Source organism: Anas platyrhynchos, chromosome 3 (genome assembly GCF_047663525.1).
Source record: "Anas platyrhynchos isolate ZD024472 breed Pekin duck chromosome 3, IASCAAS_PekinDuck_T2T, whole genome shotgun sequence".
NCBI classification, from domain to species: domain Eukaryota; kingdom Metazoa; phylum Chordata; class Aves; order Anseriformes; family Anatidae; genus Anas; species Anas platyrhynchos.
Genome location: NC_092589.1, coordinates 52,785,364 through 52,806,801, shown reverse-complemented (window position 1 = coordinate 52,806,801; position 21,438 = coordinate 52,785,364). Strand labels below are relative to the sequence as shown.

Genomic DNA, 21,438 nt, shown 5'->3' with positions numbered 1-21,438 from the left:
ACAAGCTTTCCTCAAGCTGCAGAGAGGAAAGACATCACAACAACTGAGTCACCAATTCTGTCTTTCACATCAGTACTTCTGAGGCAACTTCAGCAGCTCTTCTGTTTAAACCAAATCCTCCTACAGCAGATAATCAGATGTATTAATCTATCTCAGTGAAAATGCATGCTAGTCAACATGCCCATTCCCTGCCCACTGTGTACAGCACGCAGCAGAATGGCTATCTGATGCCCAGAAACTGTGTTATACACTGGTGACGGATATAGCAAAAACTGAGCACTAATTTAATTTTCAGTTGCGTAATCTTTGCACTGACTTAAACGTTCAAGAAGTCATCACTGGAATACTACAGCAAGCAAACCAAACATGGGAGCCACTGCAGATACATCTCCAAGATGTTTTTTCATGCAGTCATTTTCTCTGACTACAGTTTCCCTTGAACGGGATGAGCTAATGAACTACTCGCTAGTCTGTCTTGGGTTAGCTTGCATCTATTTAAACCAGCTTGAAGCTCTGCACCTTTGATGTGAGTTAATTAAACTCACATGGGTTTCCCCAGACTGGCTTCTGCAGCTTTGGAAGAGAAAGGAGCCAAATTAGGCCCATCTGTCCAAATGGAAGGGAGTCCCCTCCTGCCACATAGCACACTCCATCACCCAGCACAGGAGCTGCCTTCCAAGAGCCCCAGTGCCAGGAAAGGCGGGCGTCACGGCTGCCAGCAGCCACCTAGCATATCAGGTACATGGAGGCTTTCAGATCTACGCTTCTCTGCCATCAGCTGCTATGCACAGAAGGCTCAAGGGTCTGTCTACAGAGGGATTTCCTGCAATCATCTTTTCTTTAACACTTAGCCTTAAGTAATCCATGTCATCAGGTACAGCTGCTGGAGAATGGGAGCAAACCATTCCTTGCTGCTAGTCAGTGCTGAGATCCAGTGAAACCATGACAGAACACACCACTACACATCTTCAGCTCCCACATTTCTCTTAAAAGGTTTGAACTCGCAGAGGAGCTGCAGAACTGTTACCAGATACCATACTGGCTCTACCACAGCACTGTGAGGTTATTACCCTTACCTTGCTTTCCCGTACAAACAAGATGGGATATGAGATTTACAGCTTGAGATTTCTAAATAAGAAGTACTATACTAAGTGACAGCAAACAATCTGGTTTTTATAAGTATTATTTCACACCAGAAACTCCACAGAGTTTCAAAGCAAAACTGCTAGGAACAACTACAGTCAGCAGGTTCACAATTTACAAGCTCTGCAATAACCAGTAACTTTCGTTATGAGTTTCTGTGTGATACCAAAAAACTACCACTGCAGCAAAACAATGACCAAATATAAAATAAAGAAGAATTCCTTCAGTAACCTGTTTTCTGTCAGAAAAGATTTGTAGGAAATATCTACAAAACTGTAAGTAAAACGTATGATACAGTTGGGAAACAAACTTAATATAGAAGACCTAACTAAGCATGCCCAGAAGCTTTCTTCTCTGACACAGATTATGAATGTTATGCAAAAATGATGAAAAGGTTTAAAATGAAAAAAACAATCAGTAATACAGATGTACAAAACAAACATGCATATATACACTAAGCAATGATAAACACTTACTAACTTTACAGAACTGTGAGGAAATGGGAATCATCCAACAAACAGAAATGTTTTTGTGTTAGGCCTCCTGAAAAGGTTCCTCCCCAGACCTAACAAAAATGAGTTACAGAGATGACCTGCATATACTTTAGTTTCAATGAAAGTGGGACTCCCCGAGGAGTCTGCACCACTGAATGGGTAAATTCCTGGCAGGTTGGGCTTTAAGGGTCACGTAATGGTTAGTGTGCTGTACTTGGAAGGCCACTTGTAAGCAGAGAACTGCATGATCTATGGGCCTGTCCCATTAAATACCTGCAGAGGAAATAGATGGCACCATTACCCTGGCTGTGGATTTGAGTTACAGTCAATACACTTGAGGGCACAGCTGCCATTCAGAGTGACCTCACAGAAATCTCATGAAATTCAACATGGACAAATACAAAGTCCTGCTCCTAAGAAGGAGTAAGCCACCAACACAGGCTGGGGACTGACAGGCTGGGTCAGCATGCTCTGCAGAAAAGGCCTGGGTAGTTCTGGTGTTATGAGCACACCTCAAGTTGTGCAGCCCTCAGTGCTAGCAAGATGTCAATGAATTGTCAAATGAATTGAAAGAGACCAGATGAGGGCCACCAAGTGCTCACAGCTTTGGGCCTTTGCCCCGCAAAATCATGCCAAGAGGGCTGGGAAATTCAGCTTGGAAAAAAAAAAACACAGACACACACAGCTACCTAATGGTAGCTGTGGGGAGGTTATCAAAAACATGGAGCTCCGTTCTTTGCAGTGGTGTATAGCACAAGAATGAGAGAAACAGGCCAAAAAAAATTATATGGGAGGGTCTGTAATAGATTATCAGGGAGGAATATTTACTCTAAAGACAGTGAAGCAGAGGAACAGGTTGCCCAGACAGGCTGTGCCGTCTCTATTGTTGATGGAGTCTCAAGACCCAAGCAGATAAAGCCCTGAGCAACCTGTTTTGAATTCAGTGTCAACCCTGCTTTGAGCAGAAGGTTGGATTAAAGACCTCCTAAGGCCCCTTCCAGCCTGAATGACTGCGACTCAATGTCCCCCTACAGGTTCTGTGACGCGCATTAATGGAAAAGGGTTCACAAAATTGGTGACTGCTTACATTTGGGAGCATGAAATCAACTCAGGATATTCTATGATTCTATGAATATTTGCACCTCAGAGTTTTAAGAAGCTGTACTTTCCCAGTTCGTACAGTGCAACAAACAGTTGTACAGTTAAAATACAGCACTCAATTTCATTATGCTTACACCAGGAGCACACTGACTAAGAAATGCAGTCTCCAGGCTTAATAAATCACAACAAATATCTAAAAAAATAATAATTAAGCAGTTAATTTCCAAGTGTTTAATTGAGCTGGCCCAATTGTTTATTTGCATGAACGCAATCACATCTGGTTACTTCTCTTGGTAGGGAAGTAACTTTCAAATTATCAGGATGAAACACTGATGATTCTCCTGGGTCACAAACAGCAATCACTTGTCAAAAAAGCCATGAACTTCTCTACATACCACATCAAGGTCTTGTGAAACCCTCCGCTTGCGCAGCTCTTCCATCCTCTCGCACACATCCGTGAAGCAGGTGTTGTAGTAGTCCGCATACTGCTGTGCAAGGTCATCAATGTTTCCCAGTGACCCATCCTACGGTGGAGACAAGGGGGAAAAAGAGAGGCTAATCAGTCTTAAAATTCTAATTTAAAAGCAACAGCACAAGCGTGAGGGAGACCCTGTCCCTGCAAGGCAGGCAGCACACAACTCATTGCTCCTCAGGGACAAGTGGGTCGGTCCTTGCTGCTCCCTGCACTGACAGAAACAGCAGGGACAGTGATGCTGAGCAGTGGTGTCCCCAGGCACAATCTGCCTCGATTCCCTCCTGCCCACATGCATTCATATTCCAAGTGGCTCTCCCGAGCAGCTGCCCACTCGCCCCATACCCAGTCATTACATGTGTTTCACCGACCTTATTTACTGGGAGTAGCCCTGCTTTCCTTGACAATGACTAACAGCACTTTGAAACGCTAAAACCTCTTGCTTATGAGCACCATCAGTCAGACTGCAAACAATTTCAGCCAAATGAGTTTAACAGGCGAGTTTATACCACCCACAAAGACACTCTGCCAGTTGTTCTTTTAAGGTACTCTGGGGGCGGAAACAGGCTTCACTCGGTCCCAAACGTCTGTTCTGCTAGGCAAGATTGCTACCCCATTAATAAAGTGGCTACAGCCAGGAACCTGATCGTAATCATCTGGTAATTACAGCCAGAATTCATACTTCTTGAATGATGGCTAAATAAGGGGGGAAAGAAAGGCTGGATATTTTAAGTGGCATTAGGAATCTTTCTGAACTTCGGGTATCTGTGTCAGAGAGGGCAGGGAGAGGGGGTGGACAAGGTGGATTACCAATGGACACACACTTACGTGGGGCCAAAAGATCAAATGGAGACACTTTCTCTTTTTGTCTAAATTTTATAAGTGCATATATGTTATTGTATACATATTATCTACCTTTTGAAGAATGCCTACACAAAGTATGGCTGCTGAGAGCAGAACAGGGATACACGGCAGTGTTATTTCATTGTTGCTATCTGTTAATAGATGTAACACATAAAGCTGTCTTGAATATTAAGAAAAAAATAAGCAACCGAGAAGACATTTAAAAAGAATTATGCTAATAGTACACCTAAGTTGCAATGCAAAGTGTTAACATATGAGCTAGAAGGAAATCTTTTAATTAGAAAGCTCATCTTATTGAAGTTATTGCTATTTGAAAATAAATAGCCCTGTTTTCTGGGTCTGACTGTGCCGAAGAGGCAGCCCTGCTCTAATGAAGTATCACTTCCAGTTTGGAAAAAACTCTCCCATTAAGTCAGAGTGGAAGCCTATTAAACCTGAGATTCTGTGAAACACACTTTCTCCTTTCTTAAAGTACATTTCCACATGCTCAACAGGTACCTATAACTCCCCAGAAAGCTTTGTAGAGACCTCATGTTCCCAAAATGCGGAAGGGTGTTCAGTTCCTTTAAACTACTGTGTACAGTAGGGACAGAAAGCAACTTGCAGCTGGGTGCTCTCCCAGTGGTTGTCACAGCCTTGGCTGAGCAGTGCTTGCTGATGCCCCACACACAGAGCTGCCTTCACAAGGTTTGCACACTCGGTAGGGATCACCAGCTCTGCTGCGCCAGGGAGGAAAACGAAGACAGAAAAAGCAGCCCACGAATGTAACCTTCACTTGGTCGCTGTTGCAGGCAGTATGGAAACCCGCATGGGTTTCAAAGAGATGAAATGAAATCTAATTCCCAGCCATTCTCTTGTGACAAACATTTTTCTGTAAGGGTTACAAAAAATTCCCACTTCCCAGCATCTTCCCCGGCTGGACAGAGGCTGCTTATTGCTTAATAAGCTTTGCCAGTTAAGACTATAGGAGCTGGAAATGGTAATAATAGTAGGATAAGACTGGAAACCATCATTCCATTAGAACAATATGAAAGCTGCTTCATTACTTTGTCAGCCTGTCTCCTTCCTGAACTCCGGAGACCTTTAAATTTCACGTGGTAAGCTTGCTGGGGAATAGGTGTAACTTGTGTAAGTAAAAGTTATACAACAGAGCAATTATGGATTTTATAGGTTACCGTCATGACTCTGAAATTGAGTAACACACTCCAAACCCAAACATACCACGTTCAGCTAAAAGCTGAGCCAGCTCTACTGCGAGCAGGGCTGACACCAGACAGGACAGAGGCCTGCCATGCACAGCGGAGCAAACAAAGCTTTGCAAATACTCATTTTTCACTGCTTTTGGTGAGGGAAGAGTGGTGCTTTTCTTCAAAGGAGGTCTCCACAGGTCCAAAGGTTTGTGACTGTCCCTAGAGTAAAACAAGCTCAATGTCAGCACCCAAATTAAAGCCTGTAGGGGTGGGGTGGCCTTCCTGCAACCAAGCATGTGATGGCAAACAGCAGCCTCTGGACAAGGGACAAAGGCCACCAGCCCCAGAAAGCCCAGAGAAGCCACCAGCCTGCCTGGCAGGCAGGATTTCAATGAGTCAACGCACAGGACTCAACTTAGAGGCTATGCTTCAAATGGAGCTCGTGCCAGCCCTCCAAGGAAGACAAGTCCTGTGTGAAAGGAAGCTTAACACCCAGAATGCATGAAGGGACATAAAGATCACAAGGTCTCGAGGACAAGAATTGATTCCTGAAGAAGACAATCACTGCAACCCTTCCATGCGTTTCTGCTGGGTTGCCAGACGGAGGGCAGTTTACTTGTGGGAGCATCCAGAAAGGAAAAATAGATCCTCAAGTCAGCCCAAGTCAAATACAGCAAATATTTAACACCCAGCAGCACCTACATGTTACATACATGAAAATAATGTTATAACTTGACAGATGACTACGTATCTGATTTTCATTATCTCAAGTTTTCTCCCACAGGGTGTACATTAAATGCATGTGATTATCTCCATCATCCACCCCTAATCTTTAAGTTTGTATGCAAACTTTAGCACCCAACTTGAGAACTCATTCATCTCCCTTACAAGGCAGTGGACTTGTCTAAAGCATTTTTAAAAGCTCCCCAACATAATAACATAGAACTATAAAAGCATTCATAACCAATGATAATTTAGTAGGATTTCAATCAGATACGTAAGGAATAAAAGCCAATATTAATTTTGGTAACTTCCTTTGACTTTCTTGCCTTCATACACAAGCCAAAATCTAGAGGATTTTTAAAATAATAGAAATAACACTCAGAACTCATTTAAAGTAAGCCTTCAGTTACGTGCCACTACATCCCATTTTGACATGGATGGACCCATATTTGAAACAGCTCATGAGATCCTCATGAAAAAAAGGCACAGCTTTCAGATTTATTCTTACTGACATATATGTAATTATCATATAAACCCACTGATCATCTCTGGAGAAAAAAAAAATCACAAGCAACCCAAATATTCATTAAAATTCCGGAAATACTTTAATTTATTCATAAAAAGTTAACAACATATTTTTCCTAGAATTCTGCTACTGCCTGAGAGCTTTTCAGAAATAGTCTGATAGGCAGAAAAGCAAACAACCCACTAATTTTGAAGGGGCAAACCTAAAATGAAAAATGTATAAAATACTTTAATGAAAGCAGAAGCTAGCTCAGATCCCTATTTTTGGTTGCCAAATAACGTTCCTGAATTTCCATCTTATAATGTATGCATACAACATTTTTTGGCATCATAAAACAGGGAGTAAATGATGAATTACCCCGGAATTCCCAGGGAATTAGTTCTGATATGCATGTGAATACCAAAGGAATCCACTGAGATTCGTGTTAATGGAGCGACTACAAAGGGGAGCTGGAACGATTTGACACTTATTATAAAGTTAGGATTTATCGGTCACTGCTCATCAGTTGCTTTAACGCCCTGGCAGAATCCTTTGTATTTGACATCTAAAAGTATAAAGGAGAAAAATGCTTCGCCAGAGAGCTCTGCTGGCAATAAAATTAAGCAAAAATAATTAGTATTTTAAGAATAATAACGATAAAGGAAAAACAGTACTAGGACTTTATTACTTTGCTAGTAACAAATACGTTTCACGAACCTGTTTATGGACCAAAGTCCTTGGCACTGGCACAACATACATTCTTTCTGCACAGATTTTCACACAGAATAGTCTTAGAAAAAGCTTAAAAAAGAAACACAGCTATTTGAATTTGTACTTCACTACCTCAGGCTCTGACACAGTATTATTACAAAGCTGCATATTCCAGCATATCCCCCTATTCTATCAGCTGTGAATGTCAGGAAAGAGGCTTGATTATCAAATACACATGCTCGCTCTTCAAAGCAGGGAGTGAAATTCATGCAGCTGAGCAAATCTCAAAAAGGTAACAAAGATCCAAATGCTACGAGGCTCTTTGGTCAGCAAGACCAACTCTGGCCACTGCACAGGCATGATCTGCGAGGCCAGGAACAGGTCAGAAACCTTGAGGAAAAAATCCAACTTATTAAATGTCTAAACGTACTTGGAGAGGGCACAGATGAAGATGCTCTTTTAAAAGGCTTTGCAACCATGCCCTGGCCAAGGCATGACTTTGACCTTCACAGCCCCAGCTGAGAAAAACCCATTTCCGTGCCTGAGACACAGGACTACTGTGTGGAGAGTGACTGTAAACACGAGCAGCTTATTTCTGGCACTTGGATCTTAACAGGGACGCCTACCAAAAATTTGTGGAAGACGATCATGCATTTCAATAATACCTTTGGTTTGGATAGCTGTGAGGAGTGCAGAAATGAAAGCCAGAACGTGGGCCAGAGCAAACAGGCTTGTTTGGGGAGGAGAGGATAGGGGGAGAGGGAAGAAGGACCAGAAAAAGAAAAGCAGTGAAATGAGAACATATGTGGAAAGGAAACATATTTGTGCCTAACAAACACACTGTTTTCAACAGGACTTCATCTACACAGCACACATCCAACGAGATCTTTTGATACAGCAAGAACCAGACTACCTGGACAGCATGGGATGCTCAGGTTTCCCTGGGACAACTTTGAACAAGACACCAGCCTGTTGTAGATGTTTTCCCCAAAGTGGGCTCACAGAAGTTGAGAAGTGTGTGCGTGCTGCCCTATGCAGCCCCAGCCTGGCAGAGCAGTTAGATCTGTGTCCACCTCTCTGGCTAGGGCTTGTGTCTGTGTTTGATACAGCAATTTGGACTCACATGATGAGGACAGGCATCCGCATGTGTGTGTTACCCATTTCTGACCCTCCTACCCATCCCTTGCTAGCAGCGTATTTCTGCCAGGAACAAGACTGATGTTTCACATGCTGGCTTAGCTTCAAACCAGCTGCCATTAAAAATAAACTCAACAAGCTGCTAGAGAAATGTCTCCTTCTCTTCCTAGGGCTCAGAAAGGACAATCTTCCATTCAGCAGAAGAAACAATTCCACCATCCATAAAGCGACAGGTTCAAAGTCTATCTTGACAGTCAGCAGGGTCAAAAATGTGAATGAGACAGAAGCATGAGGCCAGGGAGCCCTGCACTCGCCTTGATATTCAAGGGCAAGGCATAAAACACTCAATGTAGAAGTCATGACATTTTTATATTGAGAAGAGCTATTTCAGATGATGTTGAAGGGTTGTCATGGTTCCCTTGACCCCTCTATAGCTGGACACTGCGAGAACAAAGAGAACATTGAATGCAAGACTTTCTATTAATTTTTATGGCATCTGAGCCTTGAGTCATTAAGCTATGTGGCTGTACAGATGGTTACAAAAATAGATCTAATAAAACGTGTCAAGCTCTCGGCAGCACATTTAAAACATTTCTAGACCCATTACAATAAATAGAATGCACAATGGTACCGCTTGATGTAAAAGATTTTGTAGCCATTATTTGAAATCAGTGATAGAGCCCACTGAATTCAGAGTAAAGTCCCACTAAATCCAGAAACTTCATACTGAATCACATAGCTGTGTAACCTTTTTCTATTATATACGATACCTTCTCATGTCATTACATCAAGAGAAACTCTTCCCCTTCGCAAAGCTCTGCAAATAAAACACTTCTGCCACCATCAGCATCCCCTCCCTTTTTATTGAAAAGCCCTAAAACTTTTCAAAATGTAACAAAGCATCTTCGTGCTCCACTTTTTTCTCCTTTGTAAATTAAAACAAATTTGAAAGCACATTATTGGAATCCCTCTCTCTCTGGCATGCAACGAAGGAAGTCCTCTATGTAAAAAAAAAATAATAAAAAATTTAAAAAAGATATGCTAAAGTTGTATCTATGCAAATGTACATTCCAACATGCTTAAATAGTGGGTATTTATCACAAGCAGAACCAGCTCTTTCACATACTCATTATCTTGACAGACAAGACTATATGCAAATTTCATGCATAAAAAGTTAGTTCAAAGAATCCTTAATGTCCAGTTTCCCTAATAACAGTATATTATCTTCTATCCTCCTTTCCCCAAGGTGATCCCCACTAAGCTCATCAAAATGCAACTCAAAGCTCCTTGTCTACAGAGATACCTGCCAGGCCACCACTACCCATCCGGCTGGTCATCAGTCAGGCACAGGTTATCATTGCCAGCTTGTAAAGCAGGATAAGTGAACAATTCCTCAAGCCATGCAAGAGCTGTGCCTGACATCACCTCTCATTAGTTTTGTTCCCCTTATGATTACCGCCTCCTCCTTTAGCGTACCTCGTTTGCCAAGACCTTTTTCCTCACGTTGAGTGGAAAAGTGTCCCTCTGCGCACACAGCTCCTGCAGGCTTCTATCCTGACACTTGGGAGTAGAAACAAATAACAAACAGAAGGGTGCCAAGGATTAAGAAATAAGCATAGATGTGATTAAAGCACCATTAATGAGATGGAGAAGAATTTCTTGGTTCACAACCATGAAGGTTTGCATATGTTAGTGGATGGTTTCAGGTTTGAGTAGGCTACAGTCTAATGAAATGAGGATGAAAAAAAACAAACATCTGAAGTCGATGGTGGAGTAAGTCCTCATCGCAGTGAGCTGGCTATAGTATCAACTATATATCAACTGCAGTAACGACAGAGGTCTCATTAAAACCCGTATCTTTTCTTTTCATCTAGTAGTAACACAGCATGACAAAAAGCCAATTCTACGGTGGTTAGGTCTCCTATGTAACAGAGGTGTGAGCAACTTGCAATAGTAGATTGGAAAAGAACCACCACCACCAACAAAAACTAAAGGTGTTAGCTTCTTCTTTGTTTCTTCCTATCTCTGGACAACTGTAAGTAAGGAAGGACAGAGAGTGGGTATTTGGCAACATGCTGAAGTTGTATGGCAGATGCAATGAAAGTAAACTTCGGTCATTTACATCCAAGTTTTATTACAAATGCTGTAGTCCAAACTGTGATTTCTACTTTGTACCAGCATTTGCTATGAGGCGTTCCCTCATCACTGGATGTATTGGTGAAATTCAATAAAACAATAAAATGTGGTAAGTAAGCCAAGAGGCACCAAAATGTTATTTAATAGTGATCCTGCTGTGGGGAATTCTGGTTTCATTTTCTACTTCAACTGTGGGGAAGAAATAAAGGGCAGAAACTGCTATAAAAGAAGGGTTTAACTGTGAACGTACTCTTAGGAGTATGCTGAGGTGTATTCAAAGGATGATCTTATTTTAGGCAATTATTTTTCAACTGTTTTTGCAGTTCTGTTTGTCGCTAAGTCAAACTCCATACTTGATCGATAGCCAAAATATTAATACCATCTACTGATGCACTATTTGATATTTGATATTTGATATAAATTCCTTTACAGGATTTCATCTAACCTAATCCTTTTAACCTTTAAACAAAGTATATTATCAAATCATAAAGAGCAAGAAAAGCACTGATGAAATTTTTGAGTTTGTCAAACTCAATTGCATCAATACACGATAATAAAAATCATTACAGCACAGCAAGTGATGCATATTTAATACCCAGGTTGGTAATTTTTAACTGAGACACAATATGCCCAGCTTTCTAACACATATATAGTTATAAGAAGCTTGTAAATAATCATCACTGCACTATTCAAGGCAAAAAAAAAAGTGTTTAGTAAAATAATTCTTTATCCAGTTTGGTGGTCTCTAATCAGTTTCTCCCCATAAAACATAATAAATTTGTTTTGCCCAACGAAGCACTTCCAGTATTTTTTCTCCAATGCTAAGAAGCTCTCCCAATATGTAAGCTCTGTATGAAAGAAATGGTATTTTATTCTTGTGCTAGGTGCTGTATAAAACAAACAAACAAAAACACACCACAGTGACAGCAACAAATACCAACTCTGACCTTTGTTTCTCCCTACTTGTATGTCCTTCCTAGGATCGTGACAGTAAAAACAACCATCTCTACCTTAAACTTTGCTATGCTTTTCACCAGGAAATACCTTGCTCAGAAAAAGGAAAGTTCACTGAAAGAAACTTCTTATCCTTCTTCCTCTGCTTCCCCCCGCCTCTTTTCCTGGCTTCCTCAGGGCAGCATTGTTTGTTCCTTCCCCCTCTTTTCCCTGTTTCCTGGGGTCTGGGTTCCCCCCCCTTCTTTTTGGGAGCTGTGCCTGAGGTCCTGCCCAGCTCTCCTGCCCAGCTCTCCCCAGGGAGCACAGCACCTCTCACCCAGTGACACCCCGCAGTGCTGACCATGGGGATGTACTGATAAAGGAGGTGAGATCTCCATGCCCCCCCCAGGAGCTGCCTTCTCCAGTTTCTCACCACCTCAGTGTCCAACTACTGTGATGGGATCTTCCTTCCAGCTCTGATTTCTGGGGAGCACAGGAGCAAGGCTCCTCTTCTCTCCTCAGCTCTCCAATGATCTCTTGTTCTCCTGCTACCCACCAGTTTTACAGCTCATTGGATAATCCTGTTCTGCTCACCAAGGTGAGATTGGCTCTCTCCTGTTTTGGGAGTAGATGTGGGGGTTTGTCCTGGCTGCTGTGCCCGGTGGCACAACACACCGTGCACCCCAGGGACACGGCCCCTGATTCCTGCCCACAAGTGCAGATGGCTGTTGGCTCTGGAAAAACAGACTGCCTACACTCGAGTTGCTTTCTCTGAAACTCTGCTCTTCTGATTCCTCCTGCTAGAAATTCAGCTTGTGGTCTGGAAGATGCATCCAACCCTTCTGCATGCCTGGAGACTAACCTCTCCCTCACTCCTACTGCTTCCTGGCAGGCAGCGCTTTACCAGGAAAGGAAATAACCATACTTGAATATGGCAGAAGTCCATCTTTCCCCATGTAATCTTAACAGCAGAAGAAATGGTTTCCTGCAACCTGCGCCAGACACCCCCTGCCCCCCCAGTTGCTGATGGAGGCCGCCAGACCCGCTGCCTCCAGGGCAGCCTCCTGAGGACGAAGCCTCTGGCCAGAGCCAGGCCTAGGATACCAAAGGTCAGTGGCAAGACAAAGATCATCCTAAAAAATCTGAAAAAGGCTGGCAAGGTGTGCACACACAGTGGCACAGCAACCCCTCAGAGGGGAACCAAGCACATGGATGAACCATGCCAGCCACGTGTGATCTGCTCTCCACCAGGGCCATGACCATGATATCCAAGGTGCCACATGCATGGGGCCTGGCAAACAGCAGCCTCCTGCTGCCTCAAAGCAATCCTCCACTTTTGGGTCCTTCTTATGCAGAAGCTTCCTCGTGCAAAGTTTTTTTGTGGAGTGAATCGGGACATGAGGGATATTGTTCTGCTTCGAGATATTTTGGATCTGAAGGAGAGGGTTTATCCCAGTTCCTGTGTGAGGCACACGTAATGACAGCCGTGTTATTTACGAGGGAATAGTGGCAATAATGAGCTTGCTTAAATAGCCAGCCCGCATTTACACAGGGAGCCAGAGGCAGAAGCCAGACTGCGATGTGGTTAACTCTGCCACTGCTCTCATTTATTTTTTGTGTGGGTCGTTCTTAGCACACCTCCCTGGTTTTAGCTTAATAAGAGAATACACCCAAATACAGTGAAACCAGAAAGACTGACTCTGTACTGAAGCACTTTGGTGAAGCTTCAGGTTTGACTCCAGACGGGGCACAGCACTGTCAAGGCTTATTTTTAACCACTGCAGGTAACACACAGATGAACTAAATATAAAGCTGCTCATGCAACACTTCACGGTGCTGGGCTAAGGTTTTTTATCGTCTTAACTAAGCATCATGAAGTCTCTTTGGAGAGCATTTTATTTAGGAGCAGTAATGCAGTTATCAAGGGGCTTCAGTTCATTTAATTAAGCTGAATACAATTATACTCTAGTGGGTCTTAAAAATGCAAGAATCTATTTAAATATTATTTAGATGCGTATCTTTTAACTACCGCAGACTGCACAGGGCTTCCTGTTTATATCAATTAGGGATATCAACCTAGCAGTAAAGACTCTCTCTCTTGTCAGTGTATAATCCTTTCTGCTCTGGGATCTGGTATTTTATTTGTTCATTCCCCTTTAGCTGTGTACAGTGAAGATGGGCTTTTCGCATTCCTATGCGCCCATATTGCTTCATCGTCGCCAAAGCGCTTCCTAATTAGGCTAAATAGACCTCTTATCCAAATAAAAGAGGTATTTCTGCTTACCTACAGAGCAAACCCTACTGAGTCTGGGTTTGAATAACTGTGTGGCTGCCACATCTCCCAGGTGTCTCAAGCACGTGCTTTTCTGAAGGGGCAACATGCAATTCACTGCTTAAAGGAGCCCCCCAGCAAGCAGCGTGCTACATGCTTGCTTCAACAAAGTGCTTAAGCCCATGGTGCTGCCTATCCAGTAATGCCTCCCACTGATAACACATATTGCTTTTATTGGAGACTGAATGCAATTACTCAAGTGTTGCACATCATATTTTATCGTTCAGTTCAGGGTGCATCTCTGTGAACAGCCGCGTGTGGTTATGGAGATGCTAAAAATCAGAAGTTGGCAGAACCCCAATGTCAATAAGGCGTGTGGAAAGTCATGTGTCTCTACATAACCCAGTAGTTTGTTCTGATCGACCCAAGGTCCTGAGCCACAAGTTGAAAGACAGCAACTGTAGATAAAGACACTTGGACTTGGCAGGTAAACTAAGTTCTTACTCGAACAACTTCTCTATGCAACACAATCCCAACATCAAAAGAACATCCCCCCAGCAAACCATTTGTCAGGAAAGGTGTCATGCAGAAGAAAAACATCTCACCTAATTGTAAAAGCGACTGTAAAGTGAGAAGAAAGCCTCAGTTGGATGAGTCCCCTCACAGGTTCTGCTTCTGAGATGAAAGAAGAGCCTGCAGTCTCAGGGAACACCAAGCCGTGAACCCAGCAAGCGTGGCAGGACAAGCTGTGTACCTGGGCCTGTCTGAAGCACCGCAAGAACCGCAGGGAGCTCTCTGAGCAAAAGGAAGGTGTTACACTACTTGCCACAGCGTGCACCACTATCAGCTCCGAACCAAAGGATGCATAGTACATCAGCTGCCTCATGCATAAAGGATCAGGGCTTAAAGGGAAGCAGATTTTGCTGTAAGACTCTCTCGAGGCAAAAGGAGAATCACATTTGGAGATCTCTTTGCAACTTTTAGAAGTACAACCCTACCCATAAGGGCTGGCTGGGAATGAGTTACACATGTACAGGAAAGCGGGGCATTCGGCTGTGTCCAGCAAAACAGTAAACCACTCTCTCACCCTCAGCCTGTTTCAACTAGCCAGCCCTCTGCTACAAATCATCCCCCTGAAGCATCTGCTGGAAATACCTGCCTGGTGTCATCCCACATGACTCAGTGGTCATTAGCAGCTACCCACCTATACCCTACACACGTCTTTAAGCAAAAACAAAACAAGGTGCAACCAAATGGACACAAAGGCTTACTTTGCCCTCTGATATCCCTACCCAACACCTGAAACAAGCCCTGTCACTTCTGAGCTGGCCCCAAAACTCCGTTACCAGCCCCCCACGTGCTCCCTGCTGGCCTGCGTGGTCCCGTCAGCACCGGGCCTCCCCGGGCTGGCTGCAGGCTGACCTTCCTCCCCCGAGTCCCGGCGCGCCCTCTGCTCCTTTCCTCTCACAGATGCTGCAACTCTTCCTTCCGCACGATCTTCCCAAACCCCTCTTCCCAGCAGTTGCAAGCGACACTTCTTGGCTGGGACCCACTTTTCACTTTTCTTGCCAGAGAAATAGAGTTTCAGCACTGTGCCTCTATCGTTTGCCATCCGCCATCTTCTCTTTATGTTGGAGGTATTTGCCTAAGTGAGGTGGGAGTCGTCTGGAGAGCAAAACAACAAAAAAAAACCCACCCACATTGTTGCCTTTTTTTTTTTTTTTGAACTGCTCAAAACACGAGCCCCAGAGAGCAACAGCTCTGCCCAAGAAAGGCAGGATGGCCAGAGATCTAACGCACTCCCCCTCACCTTTTCCATGCAGTTTACAACATAAATAGCTATCCGCAAGCACTGTGAAGTAGCTGTAATTAGGTTTGGCAGATGGGGGAAAAAAGAATTTGTAGAACCTTTTGTATTATAAGTACATTTGAGATGAGGATTAAAAACCACAATTAACTTGGCAAGGGCTTCTTGAAGAAAGTAGCATTCTGTCAGAGAGGAAAATCAGCAGTCAGGACTTCCAACTCTTCCTTTTGTTTCAACTTTGGTAATTAGGAACCCGACCTCTAAAGCGAACAAACCCGGTGAGACTCGTCATGGTTGAGTCTGCAACAAGGATATGCAGAAGCATCCCTCCCCATTCTCATTTCTGCATGAACTCACACACACCATATGTGGTATGAAGCAATTCTTCATCACCACGCCAATATTTTGATTAAGTCCTTGACCTTATGTTCCTAGTTAACTTCCTGAGTTTAGATAGATACCATACAAAGCTTAGGTTTTACAAACTTTACCCATCTGCACATATATACTCACTTCCAGACATAAAACCTAAACAATACACTGCTGGATTTGCGCTGAGCAAGAAACAACACACTGACATAACATGACATACCCCAATTTCTCCTCAATTTGTTACACAACAGACCATAGCACCACAGCGGAGTGGGATGACACAGGATTAGACTCCATTTCACGCCTGACTGCAGAGCACTCAGGTAGCAGTAATTAAAGAGGAGAGCAGAACTTTTAAAGAATTACAACCATTTTGTACTACCTACAGCTGAGCTATCTCCACTGATGAAGCAAGAAATAAAGAGACCTTACTGCAAACCTCTCCAAAGAATGAATGGGGCACGTCACAAACAAACAAAAAGCCCCGCATCTTTCAACCTTTATTTGCATGCTGCATGGCAAGCAATGTAGAACATTACAAGCTGAAACACAGAGAAATGTGGGTAATTAAGCAGAGATACCAGGAACTGTCATTTTTCTCTACAACAAAAACAAGACCTTAGAGAAACTTTGGAGAAGTATGGTATGTAAAAACACAGAAAAACGTCCAAAGAATTTGCCATTTTGTGGAGACTCCCAAAGCACCAGCAGGGAAACTTCCTTTACTCAGCCATTTTTCTGCAGTGGAATGAAAACAGACATAAGGAAACACATTCAGAGGGGCAAGAGAGAGCCACCTGCTATTGCAGCTGAACTGGTGTTGCAGCCTCATAGGCACGTGGTGCTGTCAACACTTCTCAAGAGGTGACAATGGACACCCTAGTGGTGGCATGCACTTGGTGGGGACCAAGCTCCTCTCAAATGGCAAGGCCTGACACTCAGCATAATTAAGAAACACAACCTAAAGCACCTTTCTAGAAAAAAAATCTGACCAACTGCAGATATTGGCACTAAGTGTTGAAACTACCCCATCTGTATGTCAGAGAGACAGCAAAAGGCAAATATGCCTCCAAGCAGCATCTCCCTTACTGCTGAGGTGATGCTGCTGCCTCATTTAATAACACAGAACCCACCTGGCAGCAGCAACACGTCCCAGGTACTGTTTACACCCTAGACAAACAAGCTGTAGCCTCCAGACCATGTACATTGATACAGGTTTCTCAAACCCTCTGTGGAAATCCTTTGTCCCTAATTTCTCTATAAAACACGACATATTCCCACAAAATATTCTAAAGCAGAGGTTTTGAAGTGCAAACACGCAGTCATCTTGAAGTTGGAAACCCGAAGACAGAAGTCCCGACTGACATGCAACGTGCAGTCTGCCCCCACCCTTTTCCTGTTAGACAATGGTTATTTACAGACTCTGAGGTGGGAAAGATGACAGATAATGGAGTGGAAGTCAGAGCCTGCGAGTTGTGATGCATATTACATCTGGATACAGTAACACACGTGTATAAAACTATTGTTATTTTCAACCTCACGAAGCATACTTTTTGGCATAAATGCAAAATATTTGTTGTCAGCTTTCAGAGCTACAGGGTTAAGACAGCCAAACATTGAAAGCACCAAAACCACAAGCACTATCAACTGTTCAGTGTAGCTGAAGGCTAGGCTTAAGTGTATGCAATGATAGTGATAACGATATGAAATCAATCTAACAAGGAGAGTAAAAATGATAGTGATGAGCTTCGATCTAGCAGTAGAAAATAAGTGTATCCAGTTTGCTTTCCATCCCTAGGATAGCAGTAACAATTTCTGGTGTAAAGGACCCCTTTGGCTCAGTCTGGACACACAGGAAGCTCCACCTGTGAGACTGCAAGCACAAAATCCTAAGAGGATGGATGTGTTCAGAACTGTAACAGATACGGACACATGCAGACAATAAATACAGGTAGATCACAATTCCAAAGATTTCCCCAACTCTAAGTCCATAAATGCCACAGATTCTGTATCACTGTTAAAAACGTATACCATGACTGGCAAGATACACTGGCAAGCAGAATTTCTCAAAAGCCTAAACCACATTTTCCTGAGGTAGGACACAATCAGCCCTAATATGCGTTTCCACCAAAGCTCCAGCTGTGGATGTACACTCTGCAAACTTGCAGCGCAGTGCCACTGAGCTCTCATGACAAGTGCTCTCAAATCCATTTTTCCTCCACCGTGTTAGGCCAAGCATGCAGGGGAGAAGAGAGCCAGCTCTGCACTGAGGAGTCAGCTTGATGCTGGAAGAACCACGGGGCTCAACTTGCTTGAACTTGCGACAAAGTGAAGTTGTTTCTCTCCTTTCTTCTTCAAAACCGATGAGCCATGCTCAGTTTCAGTGTAAATAAACTTTTGCGCCTTAGGCTCAAAAAGTTTTTATGTAAACAGTGCAGAAATTAGACCCTTTATCTGTGGTGCCTTTTTGTCTTTTGTTTCATACCCACTGCACCACCCAAAGCACCTCCAGTTGCAAACAAGGTTAGGAACACCCAGCACCAAGGGACTGCTCAGGTGCTCTCGATTCAGTACTGCAAGAAGCACGCTGATGTTTTCATTGTCATCTGTTGACTCCTGTCATGACCACTGCAAAGCTTTCAAAGTACGGCTTTTATTGCTACATTAAATAGTTACCTAATCTCCTTTACACACACACTCCCCCACACTGAGGATATACTGAAGGTAGAGAGTACTGCGATATAAAATTTTAGCATGCTGTTACCAGACTAAAACACACGATATATCATCGTAAATACAATGACAATAACAAAAAAGAAAAGGACATATTTATGTTCCTGATAATTGTATTACCATACTTCTATGAGTGCATCTACCGATGCACATGAGGAGGGCTTGTTTTTCATTTTAATTTTTTTCATCTGGAGGCCTGATCATGTAAACTGTTCTCAATAGCATATCCCTATGTTCAAACAGGGCCATGGGGAAGTAAAATCAGCAAAATCCAATGAGCCTGTAGCCCAGCTGACCTGAAACAGCACTCCAACCAGATTGCACTCGGTGTGACACGGATGTCAGGAACCTGTTCTCCCATTTATTGAATTGCGCTTAGTAAAGAAGCCTGAAAACGTGATTTAGAAATCATCGTTGTATTATATTCTTAAGCTTGTCCACCTAATTTTCCGGTTAAGCCCTGCTTAAAACTGTTTTTCAGACAGGTTACACAATCCCTGCTCTCAATTTCACACCCTTCGTAGGAAACACGCCTCTGAAAGTAGCACGTAGCTCGGAAAGCCTTACCCTGCTGCCCTAGGAACCTACACCACCACGTGTGTCATTACGCATATCTCAGTTCAAGTAGCAAGAGTCCACTATAACCTTGCGTTTCAAAGCCTGGAAGCAGACGAGAAAGCTCTGCTGCTGCTGCCGTAAGCGCTAAAGATCCTCCACTTGACTCCAGAAGACCGAAGCGTGCCCACACCTGGCCCGCATCCCAGCTGCTGGATGGCGGCGGGTGCGGCTCTTGCTTCAAGTTTACCCATTCGTCATGTTGTAAACTTGTGCTGAGGACTCCCAGGTCTGAATGTGTTTCAGGAAACTGTGCTGTGATTTTTTTCCTGCCAGTCAGACAGTTAAGTCTTTTGAAGACAGTAATAACTAAAAGCCCTCCATGTCTGTCTCTCTATCTCATCATACACTTCTTCTCTAACGGAGAACACACTTTTATAGAAGAAAGTTAATTTTTATAGATTTGCACCAGTTCCTTCTCTTTGTCCATTTCCTCACAAAATGCTTGGAATCCAAATTCTTGCAAAGCGACCTGACATTTGCACCATCACAGCCTCTGCCATCTCCTCCTCCCACAGCCAACAATGGGCACTGACAAAGCTACAGGTTCATTAGTCAAGGTCCAGGCCATGCAATCACAAAGCAGAAAATTATCAGCAGCACTTCATGTTAAAAGAGGTATTGTTACCAATCGTTTTGCTGGGTCATTAGAAAGCAATTCTCATTCATCCTGTGTTACTGAACCTACCAAAGCCTGAGCACAAAGCGTGCTCACCAACCCTTAATACCCTAATGATGGGCAAAGTGGAAATGAAGAAAGCCTGTGCTGCTGCATGAAGGAAAAAATATAGAGGGGACCCAGCTAAAAGCAGAGACTACATACGATTGAGGGATTTCCACATATGATTTCTATTTTCCACATCATTTTTTACATTTTCCTGTTGTTTAGACTATGCTAGTTTTTCATATCCACAAAAGGAAGCATCATTAATGTAAACCTGGTATGCCATTGCTCTTAGCATTGACACAACAAGCTTAGTTCATTGACTTTCAATATGTAAAAATTCAGAGGGGAAAACAAAAAGTATTTCAAAACACTAATAATGGAGCCGGTATTCACAGCAAACCAACAACACATAGAAACAACAAAATAGAAAATTTGTCTCAAGGTTACAATTTACCTTTAAATTAAAGTTACTTTCTATTAAACAGCAGCTCTCAGCAGAAAAAGAGGAGATGTAAAAACCCTCCCTACCTCTTTCTCTGTAATGCAAAAGCCAGGGAAACCCTGAGTTTGCTTTCAAGAAAGATCGTAGAGGGCACCAGATCCACAAACTCTTATCAGTCCTGTGTAGGGTCTTGTGGAGACTGCACTGCCGGCTGGAGACATCTGTGTTATGTGACCTGGCATGTGAGAAAAAGCCTGGACCAAAGGTTATCTCTGTGAGCTGTCTTTCTTCATAACGGGATTAGTGGGGCTAGGTGTAACGTTTTGTGGAGACAAGAGGGAAAGGAAATGCAACAGGTTATGTCTGAAGAAGAAAGCTAAACACCTAAACTGAAAGTCAATCTCCATTTGGATCCCTTTATCTGAAGGGATACCACTCTGTGGTTCTGTAAACCAGAAGAAATGAAAGGTATCAGTCTAGAGAGCAGGGGTTAAGCCTACTGGGCTTTATCCTTACTCTTGCAACTGGGACACACTTTAAAAACACACCCCAAAGTCTCAGAAATCCTTTTAAATAGAATGTCTCCAAGTGCTTCCGAGCCAGTGAAGCAGCACCACAGCCATTCTGCAGACCCCATAAAAGTTGGGTATACCCCTCCTCCAAACGCACACCCTACCGGAGCCAGGACCCGGCTGCCTGCCCGCACCAAGTGCTTATGGCTGAGGCCAAAGCAGCCTCTGGGTGCCAAGCAGACATCAAAGAAGGGGAGGCACTTGAATGAGGTGCTGGGAGGGTGACGGAGGGACAAGATTTCTGCTGCAGGTCATGGCAAACCTTTGGCGGCTTCAGGAAGAGCAGTCCTGGGAGGAACCTGCAGCTGGCACGAGCTGCCGCAATGCCTCTGGCTGCTGCTACCAGCCGGGATCTGCTTCCCCCATCTCCACGTTGCCTGGCTTCCTACCAAACTCCTCTCCCCAAAGCATGCTAGCCAGTACGCAATTACACGTTATCACTGGGGTATTATCAGCTGGCGTCTTTCTTTCAGTTTGTTTCTTTATTACTTTGATAAGAAATCCAAATAGCCACCGAAACACAGAGAGCAGGCTAGATCATATATATGT

General features: G+C 43.4%; 1 protein-coding gene across 9 annotated transcripts in view; it reads right to left on the bottom strand.

The window, feature by feature from the left end:
* LOC101789803 (SAM and SH3 domain-containing protein 1) overlaps positions 1–21,438 on the bottom strand; it is a 544,938-nt gene that overhangs the window by 96,509 nt on the left and 426,991 nt on the right. For all 9 annotated transcript variants that reach the window (XM_038175902.2, XM_038175901.2, XM_038175903.2 and 6 more), the window contains exon 2: positions 3,134–3,262. In XM_038175902.2, the coding sequence (XP_038031830.1) occupies positions 3,134–3,262 (129 nt within the window). The remainder of the gene's footprint in view (positions 1–3,133; positions 3,263–21,438) is intronic.